Source organism: Lipophrys pholis, assembly GCF_963383615.2.
Source record: "Lipophrys pholis genome assembly, chromosome: 13".
Classification (NCBI taxonomy): domain Eukaryota; kingdom Metazoa; phylum Chordata; class Actinopteri; order Blenniiformes; family Blenniidae; genus Lipophrys; species Lipophrys pholis.
This window is the reverse complement of record NC_137632.1, coordinates 19,953,397-19,966,206: the sequence shown is the minus strand read 5'-3', so window position 1 is coordinate 19,966,206 and position 12,810 is coordinate 19,953,397. Positions and strand designations below refer to the sequence as shown.

The following is a 12,810-nucleotide window of genomic DNA, read 5'->3' as shown; positions in this document are numbered from 1 at the left end:
CTCACGGACGCAGTTATCTCCCAGCTTAACTGCTATCAGAGTTCCTGTTTATCTCTGCGGGTGCACCACAGCTGTTTCCTTGCACTTAAATTGCTCCTGTAAATGAATCTTAATGAAAACATCTCTCTTATTTTGTTGACAACCACTCTATTGATTTTGAGCGTGGAGCCGGCAGAGTGCTTGACAAAATGTGATGCATTATAGATTACAGATTCCCATCTTAAATTGCAATCAGGGACCGTGATAGATTAGATTGTACCTTTATAGTGACACACTACAACGATACATGTCTGACTGGGGCATATGCATGTCGTGCCCATGCATGTGTGTGCACGTAAGTGTTTTTTTTTTTTTTTTTTTTGTGGGGTTGTTTTGAGTTTTACATACAGGATAAAACTAAAAAGTTAGGGAAGACCCATATCCTTGTTCAACTTGCCTTAATAAGCAAACACTGAAGACTTCCTACTGAAAAGATGGGTGTGTGTTCATGTAGATTTAAAATCATCACCAGTTTCCTGTTTCACAAAGCCATAATGCAGGTGCTCCAGCAAAGAATGCCTAAGGTTTCTGAAGGCATATTAAATGACAGAGACATTCAAAAGCCAGAGATGGAGTCAAACGGTGACAAAGACACAGATGTGTGTGTGTGTGTGTGTGTGTTTGTATGTATGTCAGGATTGTTGCTGACAGTCACTGGCTGACCACATACGTCTGATTCCCACCGACACACACACACGCCACCAGTTTCTTTTCCTTGGCCTCTTTGCCCTTTGAACCTAACAGCTCAATTTCAGCCTACCCTTGCACACACGTACACACGTACGCACCGGTGCACACTCCCGGCATTTGGCGCCTGTGGACCTAAATAGCTCAGCGCTGTAGGGATCTTGTAAATAACAGCCTATTAAGCTGGAGAAGTTACCACCAACACTGCAAATATTTCACTCTTACAGGCACGTTTTGGACTTCAACTCCTGTAAAAAGTGGTATGTTTCATTATTGGGGCCAACCTCAGGCTATACTGTACAAATATATCCTGCACACTATGCTGTGTGCATGCGCCATAATAAATAAATCAGGGCCCACTGTTTCTTGAAGTTCATCTAGATTTCCTCCCCCTGGGAAGCTACTGGACTTTAAATGGATGTGAGGCATTCAAAGAGGCAGCAGAAAGAAGGGCAGAGGTACTGGAGGAGCGAGAAGGATTAGAGGAGCAGGCTGTGAACAAGAGGGCAGAAGAAATTGTAGACTAAGGAGCGAGGATCCAATGTATCATAACTGGACGTAGAGTAACACTGATAAATAAAAAAAAAAAAAAACTAAACAAAAAAAAAGATAAAGACAGCAATACAGAAAAGTGGGATTTTCATTTCCACCGCACAGTGCGAAAGAACAGCAAAACAGAGCAAAGCACAGCAGGCCTTTTCAACCTTTCAGCTTTTCTACAAACAGGCAGTCAGTGAAATATTGATGCCTCAATTCCCACAAAGAAATGTCTGAATGATTTTGGTACATCTGAGAGAGGACGATTCACCTATCTATAATTGATAGGACTGAAATGTTAATAGCTGGACAGAAAAGCATCAGAAGAGAGACATAAGATAGGTTGAAGGTGTGTGTCTGTGCTACTATCCATCCTGCCGGGATTGAATCTGTAGCCTTTGCACTCACAGTGGCCAGGAAGGTCTTTCTTCTTCACTGTGTGTGATGTTGAACAATGACGTTGCACGAATAGAGATGAAAGGTAGTTTTAGGTTCAATTGGAGAAAAATCTGTGAAAACCGGCATATATGTGTCTCAGTGGAGTAGTGGTTAGTGCTGTTGGCTCTGGGTGCACGCATGCATGGAAGCCTGTAGACTCCTGGATTGACTGTCGCAATGTGATAACTTAATGCAGAAATGATAAGTTTTGAATGTACTTTTTCCTTTCCAAACGCCACCTGGGACCTCTTGCAGATGTGCCTCTTAAGTGGAATAATACAACTATGAAAAAACATATTGACAGAGAATTATTTCTATATGTATTAATAACATATAGCATGTGATCTGCAACTCACCATATATGTTTTAATATTTCACCCAGGCATTGTTTCCATGATTTCCCAGCATGCGCATTTGTCAAACAGTCTGCCTTTATCTCTGCTTGCTGTGTTTTTATTTCACGCTGCCTATCTGTCCCCCACACCATTAGTCTCAGAGCGCAACCAAAGCCAAACCAGACCAAAAACAATGATGGACACCAAATCCTCTAATCTGTGTTAATTCTTCCAAAGTGTGAAAACAGTGCTGGAGCGTTGAATGTGTTGTAATTAGACTTTGATAATTAGAGACAGGGGACCGAGGGAGGTCCCACAGTGATTATTATGGGATTGTTAAAGCCAGAGAAACAGGAGGAGAGTGGGCTGAAGTTCGCCAAATGCACCCAATAACTCTCACACAGAGACAGGCTGGTGGAGCGGGGAAATCCAGGGAGAGAACAAGTCAAACTTAAGATTCTTTTTCTAAGTTGCAATCTAACTTTTCAATTAACTTAAATCTTTGCAGGTTTTTAAACAAAACGTTTTTTTTCATCCACTGAGCGCATCGTTTCATCTACGAAGTTCCTGCAGATAAGTAACCGACGAGAATGACAGGTTTCATCTTAAATACGTTGAATATCTGCAAATCACAAACATCTTCTTACTGGGAAAAGTTTTGTGTTACTTATAGTTACACCCCTCCATTTGGCCTGTCTTTATACTCTGGTTCTTGAAATAGTTAAGACTCATAAACAGAAAAAAAAAAATGAATCAAAGCAGCTACAACACAGCTGAGATGAATTACAAACATGTAGACGGCAGTAAACCGGACATATAAAATTAGGCTGGCAGCTGCTGCTGATGTGTCGCAGCAATTCTTGATACATGCTAATAGTAATGTTACTGACATATCTCATGTGGCTGTCAGGAGGACGGAGCCACATCAGGATTGATGAGGTGCTCCAGCAACAGTTTAGTTTAAAGAAATACTAGCAGAGCTGCTCTCCACTGGAGACAAGAGCGTTGCTTATTGTTAACCCTAAACTTTGACTAAGTGAAGAGGACAGAGACAGCAGCTCTGCAACTCCGCACCTATTTGATATGGTGACCCGGTGGCAATCAGCCACAACAGATTTTCAGGCAGCAGTGCTCCAGTGAAGCGTGGCATTATAACAGAGTCCTACCTGCAGTCGAGCTTCTCTATTTCAAAGTGTGGGTTGAAGTTGAGGACGATGCGTTGTGAAGGCTCAGGGGCAGTGATGATCCAGCGACAGTTCTGGTGGGGGGGGTACTCCAGCGGGTAGCCGGGGGTAGTGATGTAGCCGGCGTCGCTCGCATCTAAGTAGCCTCCACATGGCTCGGACGCTGGATGGAGAGATAGAGAATGTGAAATCAGATGTTCATGCAAGACATGAAAAGTCAAGGAATGGAAGCTTGCGTTCATAGTTTTTGCGGCTTTGGGTCCATGTACTAGTGTCTTCTGACACACACACTGAGACTGCTTCAAAACTTTATTACAGTTGTTGTGTTTACTAAATATTTTCAGTTAGGTTAATGCTGTGGTTCACCCAGTGGAATAAGGCTACTGATGATTTGGTTTTGAATTTGATTAAAAAAAAAAAAAACAGCCCGAAGGCAAGTAAAGGGGGAGAATCAAAGGACAGAGGTTGAGTATGCGATGAGAGGAAAGGTGAAGAAAGAAAATTGCTATTTACAAAGTGAGATGCATAATTTTATCAAAAAAACAACAACCCAGCAACAATGAAGAAGGAACAATCAAACAAACTTCCAAAAACAAGCATGTATATAGAGTAACTTTGCTCACTGCAGCAGATAAATCCACACCATTGACATTGTTTGTTTGCCGATCAGCAGGACGTATGAACTCAAATTAATTTAAAACACATTCGTTCATCCCTCGGCAAATGGAGCAAAAACAGATAAACTGCAGATAGAGGTTGTGTTTGCAGAGGAGACAGGATATGAGAAAGAAGAAAAAACGCGTCTATGTCGGTGGTGTCACAGGTCACCGCAGTATCACGATGAAGCACAAAGCTTTCATTCTGGGCCAGGAAGACTCACACACTAACACACACACACGCACACGCACAGCTCTCCACATGCCAGTGCCACTGTCACAGAGCGGATCCACTTGTCAGCGGTCATGCGTCTGTGTCATGTCATAAACAATGCCGCTCATTCACAGCCGCAGATGTACCCTGACATAGATGGGTAACTCATACGTGTCTGTGACACCCAGCGGCATAACACACACAATTCTACTGTATGAGGTCTGTGGTGTCTATTGTGCAAAAAGCCGGCTGCTCGGTTTGATGGACTGTGCATCCGATCAACCAGAGCAGAGCTTCTTTATTGTTGCAGATCTGCAGAAGTTAAGTTAAACCATCGAGGCAGTTCAACCATCAATGCAACCTTTGTCAGGTCTGAACAATCCCGACATGACGGCCACAATCTGAACCAGGATCCAGAGTTGTTACGTTGCTCACAAAATATCTCCAGAACATCCTCACACAGTTTAACATATTTGTATAATAATAATAGTGTGTCTTCCAGCTAAACACAGATTACAAGCGCTTTGGGGAGAAATTAGTGGCATTATAAAAGAACAACTGTATCCAAGGAATTCATTCAGCACGGAAATGTGATCAAATAGAAAATCTCCAACAAAACAGATGGATTTCAGCAAATATTTTGGCAAAACTGACAGCCGCACGGCACCAGGTTATTTAAAAAGAAAAAAAAAAAAAAAAAAAGCGTCTGTGAGTGCCGGCTGCTCGATGGGAAATATTTGGCCGGTGAGCAACCTCTAAAATAATTTCCTGTTTTGGAGTGGGAAGCAAAACAAAGTCACAATCAAGCTCCTGACAGTCTGTATTACTCTTTCAATCACTGCTAAATATGTGTCAGGAAACTGGAGAAAAACCAAGGGAGGATAATCTATGTGGAGGAGGTGGTGGTCTGAGCCACCATCGGACCCGTTGTGCCGTGACGTTTTATTTATTGCCCCTGTGCTGAGACCCTGTGCTGAGAGGGGTGACATAGCCAAGTCAAACTACTCAGCAGAATACGACATGTTTGAATGCTATTAATAGCCGGCTACTGTAAACCTACTCTGAGAGGAGTCACACATGCAAACATTAACACACAGGCATGGCATAAACACTTTTATCAGACGCGATCTTCAAAACTAACTCAAGGAGAAGGTCAAACAAACATGCACATGGAAACTCCCCATTTCTTTTCCACTGCGAAATACACAAGCATGCCGTCTGAAGCGTATCGCACATTTCAGAGACGGTAAAGGAAGAGTAAAGCGGGGGTCGCATTTCAGCACTCGGAGCACAATGTGATTGACACTTTGGCGTGTATACCTGGTGTCTACCTCACTCTGTCTGCAAACAATTAGTGATCACCACTCTGTATCTCCTGGACTCTGTCGGCCTCTCCCTCGTCTCATCGTGCAGTGAGCCAACTAGTCCCGTCTATCTCCTCCTGTCTGTTTCCAATCTCCCTGGTGACATACAGTAATACAAGAGTAGAGTTACAAGAGTTATGCGGCCCAGCCAGATGCATTTCATCTCAGCACCACCTGGATTAGTGTTTAACCACTCGGGAATCTCACAGCAGCGTCGGCCAAACACCACTTTTAGCTCACTGCTTAGCTAACGCATCGAACCAAAACTCGAGGAGAGGCGACGCAAGGGGTATATTTTATTTAATTTTTTAAAAGAAATCTAACTGAAAAAAGTTGTTAAAAATTTGTCTTTGATTACAGATAGTTGTCACTTCTTTAGAAAAGTAGTCGTGTTACATTACAAGTTATTGAAAATTTAAACTAACCACTTGGGAGAGTTGATGTTACTTTATCTTAAGTGTGCAAGAGCCTGTTATAGTTTGGCATTAGTTGGAGGAAGGTGCTCTCTAATCTGGACGTTTGCAGGTCTCGAGGGAACTTCAAGTCAGACAGTAGGATCCATAAGACATTCGTCCTCCAGTAAACAGAGGGCTTGGTGAAATTATAAATGTAAGGGTAAAAGCCCTGCTTACGCTATTAGATGAAGAGAGCAACTCTGCAACTTTCCAATTTTCACGTAAGAGAAGAAATGAGTGGCGAGAGCACCGAAAGCTCAACTTCTCATCGCATATCAGATACCAGTGTATCCCTGCCAAACATAGTGCCGTACAGTAATACGTTGGTTTATGACACTCTATTCCTGAATAGTCGTTACTGAGATCAGATTAGAAAAAGTTTGAGTGAAAATGTGATTTCATGAAAGTTAGTACAGGTTCAGTTTCAATACTGTTCAATCTTTCATTACCTTCAGCCACCAAACAAAATAGCTATTTGATAAAGTGCGGGAAGAATAGGAACACCTGTGCAATGAAGCATCTACATAAAATCTACTTTTAAGGAAGCGTTCCCCTGCCAATCTGTCCATTTTTTATCGTCCGGACCACCCTCTCCTCTCTGCCGCTCACCTCTGGCATACAGCCGATAAAGACGGCACCTCCAAGTGTCTGATGAATAAGGCCAGGGTAATAGCGAGGCAGACACTGTGCGTGCATGAAGTATCGGCTCTACTCTACTCTCAGGGTCTATTAATCTCTGGACACCCGGTACATACAGAAAGTCAGTCAGCGATTACCACGTCCCAGCACAGACAGCGTCCTCTTGTTTGTTCATGAGCTTTGTGTGTGTATACTAGATACACACTCTGTATCCACTAGACTAACATTGCGAGAGTGGGATGTTTTTGCTTTGGGAAAGAGAGAGCAACCTGCTGTCCGTTTCTTTCTTCCTAGTAACGAGAAAAGTGTGTACATTTAGCTTCTAAAAATAAATGACAAGAATGTGGATTTGTTTTCCATGCTCCAGCACTCAGACATGCATCCTGGGAAGGAGGCGCAGAGTCCGTGTGTGTGTGCGTGCATGCTGAAACTGAGATGCTGAGCTGTGAAAGTGATAGAATACACAGCAAGAATTACCAAGCAGGTAAAAGGCAGAATCATCATTTAATGTCCTTTAACCTTTGCTGGATCAGTCCCGCTTCCTGCGAGCTGCTGCAGAGATGGATGTTCATCCTCTGGATGCCAAAAACTACTCGGGGTGAACGGGTGCATTTACAGGACGAAAGACAGCCCATCGAAACATCAGCATATCTCATTTTGCGCCTTAAACTTGCCTCCTCTTGACCCTTGTTTTCACACTAAACTGCCTTTTCTTTACTCAACCGCAGAAGCGTGCATGACCTTCAGGGAGAGGCTGTATTTAGACCACATATTCACAACCAGACTGCAAACACAAACCGCTGAACATCACTTATCCCCCTCTGGCTCAGACGTTACTGAATTCAGACCACACACACACACACACGGACACACACATACACACTGAAATGCGCACACACACACGCGCGCGCACACACACACACACACGGTAAGCAGCAGTAAATGGTGCTAAGCAGTCAAGCACGGATATGAGACAGGTCATTGCATTATTTATGGCTCTCCACCGAGGTACTGCTTCCTGATAACACCTATTCAGCAACTTTTCCCCAAATGCGCATGCCTCTACACACACACAAACACAGAAATGAAATAAAACATTTTTCTGAATCCTTAGCACGTGCAAAAACACACACACACACACACACACACACACACACACACACACACACACACACACACACACACACACACACACACACACACACACACACACACACACACACACACACACACACACACACACACACACACACACACACACTTCCACATGGAGCTGCTTAGCACAATTGAACCAGATCCTTGTTTGTTGGCCCCAAATGCAAATGCTTTGACCTTGTTTCTAAGCTCCCTTACAGATTCATTCTCCCTGTGAGGGAGTCTGATTTGACTTTAAACAGACACTTTTCAGCCTGTAGCAATCGATTTGCCAGTCTGCGAGAACTTTGCTAATGTGTTCTTGTCTGCATTTATTTCCACCGACTCGACCCCGTAATGAAAGCATTAGCGGTTCAGCGAGGGGTTTGTGTATAAAAGTGAGAGAATGCGCCTCCTTTGCACTGCTAACCAGGAGGCTTGTTAAAGGGGAAACCTGTCAACTTCCACCATCACTGGTCCCGACAGTCCAAACAGCACAGTGAGACCCACTCTCATTAATGTGACCTAGCAGGAAACAGGTCCCTAAATTCAACAATCAATACTTTCTGACCATCTGTATCAAAGCCTGGGGGAAGGAATGCTAATTTCCGCATCTATTTCTATGCATTTCTTTTACTATTTATAATCCAGTTTTAGTGGATTGTTTCCAGCATTACGCAAAACTCTCAAAAGGCTCCAGGCAGTGTTTTCTTCAACTGTTGAGATCGTGATACTAACTTGTGGAAAAAATAAAAAATGTTGAGTGAGTTGGGGAATATGAGAAAATGTAGAAAATAACAAACTAAAATGTATTTTTTTGGGTTGAAACCAGCAATCTTTTTCAGACATAAAACCTGGGAAACCTCAGGAATGGACAGAGAGAGAAAATGGAGAGGAAGAAAGAAAAAGGGCAGAGCAGGACGAAAGTAAAAAAGAGTGTGGTGCCAGAACATCTGTCTCTCATCATCTGAAAGGAGAAAGTCAGCAGCTCAGAAAAAGCTCACTGGACAGAAAATGCAACCGTCTCTCTCACACACACACTCACACACAAACAGGTGGGGCTGCGTTCTCCAGGTGCAGTGCATTAAACAACAGTGGAAAACTACAGAGTCGGTGTGTGTGTGTGTGTGTGTGTGTGTGTGTGTGTGTGTGTGTGTGTGTGTGTGTGTGTGTGTGTGTGTGTGTGTGTGTGTGTGTTAGAGAGCGAGGGATGATGGAAAGACTACAAAGAACCAGTGGAGGAACAGAGCAATGGGAAAAAATGGAGCGAAGAGAGGACATTACTCATAAAAATGAAGCTGACTGTGTGAGAGACAGAAAAAAGTACTGACAGGAGAACAAGCTTCTCAACTCAGGAGCGCAGACACCACCTGATCTACGACACTTTAGAGAGGATATAAAGACCAAGAGGAGACGCATGGAGAGGGAACTATGATGAACGCCAAGGAGTAACTCCAGCAAACTACAAAATAAATAAACAAATTGCTTGAGGAGTAACAGTACGAACTCTGAGGGGAGGTAGAAAGGGAAAACTTCCAGATTCAACACTAATCACAAAAACGGATTGAAAAGTGATGTGAGGGCAACACGGCCAGTGCCACCTTGACTTCGTCTTCACACACCGTTTGGACAATCTTTTGTTCTGAGTGGCACACGTCTCAGAATTCATGTCAATAAAAAACCGCTACATGGTGACCCGAGTAGATGTCAGTTGATTGAGAACAAGAAAAGAAAAGACTGGGCTGCTGCAAAGAGAGTTTTCCTCTTCTCTTTTGTTGTTATTTTCTTTCTTCCAAAGTTGAACTACTTGAGAAGTGTTCAAGTGTTGTAAACAGCTTGTCGTCTGATGGGACGTCTGCTCTGCTCAAATGTTTTTGAGTTTCTTTTTATTCTTAAAAACTATCCCTCCATTTTCCCCACGGCTTGATCCATCCCTGAACAAGGAAAACACTGAGAGAATGACAAGTAGATCCCCTTTTACTCACAGCTCCAGGCAGTTTGAAGTCACCAATGCATGTTTTTGGTCTGTGCTGGAAGTGTCCAGAGAAAGGCCATGCACGCACGCACACCGGGACTCAAACCGTGTGAGGTAGGAGTGATAACTCCGACACCACTGTGGTGGTTGTCCTGTCATTTTCTGAAGCATGCAAGTGAATCACAGGGGAATTTGAATTTGCATCCGCATTGCATGATTATCAAGTTTTAATGTGCCGCCGAGCCAAAAAGGGGCACTGTTCCCATCGAGTCTATTTACTCTCACCTTTTCAGCAATTCAATTGATTTCACATATTGTCAGTGACAACATGGTCATATCACAGAAACATAACGAGCTCATGGGAGCTGTTGCTGTGTGGAGGCTAAAGATAATTTGGATTATGAAGCCAATAGATTTTTCTTGTATCAGCCAATCTGCTCTCTAAAAATAACCGAGAAGACAGTTTGGACGTATCTTACGAGGAGAAATGCTATGAATACCATCAAAACAAACAGTATTTCCTCCACAATTTCTACTACATTCTTAGATTTTAGGTTACCACTGACTTTGTCATCATTGCATGGTCAAAGGAAGATTACGTCAGCAGTTCATCTGCAAATGTTTTTTTGAGCGATTGTGGGAACAAACCCTTAAAGGAGCTTACTTTAGTGGTAAACTTCAGTGTTTTGAGTCGTGTGAATGGATTTCCGACGAGTATGAGAACAAGCGGACTGTCAGCGTTAGAGAGAACAGGCAGAAAGAGAAGAAACAATGATCGTTTGAGAACGGTAAAGAGATTTCCCACCGTGGCGAAGCGGGGCAAAAGAAGGTGAGGGAGGTTTTCTAAATCGGGGTGAGGGAAAACACTGACAGGAGCGAGGTGTGGAGAAAGAGACAGAGCGCGCTATTAAAGAGGAATCGAGGAGCCACGAAGAGGGGGAAAAACAACAGGATGATTCAGCGTGAAGAGAGACAGAAAGAGGAAAAACAACCTGTGGCCTTGCACTGCTCTGGAGGGACTACACGCACACACGCACACACACACACACACACACACACACACACACACACACACACACACACACACACACACACACACACACACACACACACACACACACACACACACACACACACACACACACACACACACACACACACACACACACACACACACACACACACACACACACACACACACACACACACAGTTTCTCTTTGTGTCAGGGTTTTAAAAAGAAGAAGAAAAACGCAACAATGGGCACAAGCGTACAAACACAGTCACTCTCACACACACACACACACACACACACACACACACACACACACACACACACACACACACACACACACACACACACACACACACACACGCTGGACTCAACATTCTCTCTAATTACTCCAGTCATTACCAACGGCCAATGAAGACACTAGAATACTAACAGTTTACTAATGACATGATAACTGTAATTAGAACATCCTGCTGCACCCACTAATTGTCCTTTACAGAGAGAGAGAGAGAGAGAGAGAGAGAGAGAGAGAGAGAGAGAGAGAGAGAGAGAGAGAGAGAGAGAGAGAGAGAGAGAGAGAGAGACTGTGCCAAAGGTTAATTGGCCTAATGTTTTTTCGCTCATTGCAAACCTGGTTGTTGATGTCAGTAGACAAACTCCTGCATTTTTAGACCATGATTATTCTAATGACTCAAACACAAATGCAGTCCTATATGATTACAGTAAATGTCGTTCAAAACAAGATTGATGAATCAAGTTAATGTGTCCCTTCAGAAAAGGAGGAAGCAGATACCTCTTTAAAAAAAACTCACAATAATATTTAATTTCACTGGTATTCTCCTTCTACTGGACATTAAATACTATTCTTTATTGTATAATTACACAATTCTAATCTGGTCTTATGTCAACTCTTGTTGTTTTTAAATAAATCTGAATAGACTTGTACTACGCAGCTTCACTCATACTTAAAAAACATCATGTAATCAACCTCACTATTTTCAAAATCACACTGAGCACACCCACAACTTCAAATAATATTAAAACATTTTGTAGTCAGTATCTTCATTGTTTGAATGGGACAAAATGCATTTCTTACATCTACATCTGACTGACCAGTCTCATTTTCTTCTATGTGTTTAATGTTTGTCTGAGAAACGTGCTTTCAACAGTCATTTAATATGGGTCAATTGAATCAAATACCCGTTACTGACAACATAAATATATCTAGATAAAATGTTGATCAATCTTTTGAGTTTTTTAAAAGAATACAACATGTATTTACTTAAGTATAACAAGAATACATAGTCAAAATTGAGAGTAATTCAAATAAGCACATATTCTCTGGAAGTAGTACAGTTAGCTGGGATTAACTACAGCGCCTGGTTACCCTGAACAGGATGGAGTGCTATAAAAGATGGATGGATGGGTTTTCTGAAAGTTTCACCTCTGACGGCAGCTTTTAATCCTGAAACCTGGTACTAAACACCTGCTACCTGCAGGGTAATTGGGGTGAAATTAGAGCAAAAACCCTATAAAAGTATCACCTGTCACACAAAATGATTCAACTATATCTAGCACTTTCATTTGCATCCTGTTTTTTATATATGAGCTTCATATTCTGTTCAAATGTGCTATTTCAGGGCTTCGTGAACAGTACATCATAGTGAGATTATACGCTGGTACAATCAGCAGCTTGTTTTGGCCAGAAACCCTCCTGTGTGTCGTGAAGGAGAGGAATAAATCAGCGTTGGTTTACTGCAGGTGGCTCCACTCAACTACTGCTTCACACTCTGCTGCTTTGCTCTTATTTCACTAATGCCCTATAACACTCACTCCCTCTCACTTTCTCTGTTTTCCACTCCCAAACACTCACGACTACTGGCTCAGACCACCTCCCTCCATCGCTCTGCTCATTCGTTTCTCTGCTTCATTGTTTCAGTGCGCTTTCCCGGCGGATAAGTTCATAAGCCACGCCAGAGAGGCGTCATAAACCTACATTATGCCATAATTTTCTTCCCTTAATATCTGCAAATCATTCAGCACATCTGAAAATGCAACAGCAGATTAGAAGAACTCAAGTAACAGTCATAAAAAATACAAGCAATTCAGAGAGTTAAGCAGACAAGCGTGGAGAAACTGCTTT

The 12,810-nt window shown here is 42.6% G+C and overlaps 1 protein-coding gene across 2 annotated transcripts in view; it reads right to left on the bottom strand.

The window, feature by feature from the left end:
- LOC308119134 (neuropilin-2-like) overlaps window positions 1–12,810 on the bottom strand; it is a 99,652-nt gene that overhangs the window by 81,814 nt on the left and 5,028 nt on the right. For both annotated transcript variants that reach the window (XM_080478974.1, XM_080478975.1), the window contains exon 2: window positions 3,203–3,383. In XM_080478974.1, the coding sequence (XP_080335100.1) occupies window positions 3,203–3,383 (181 nt within the window). The remainder of the gene's footprint in view (window positions 1–3,202; window positions 3,384–12,810) is intronic.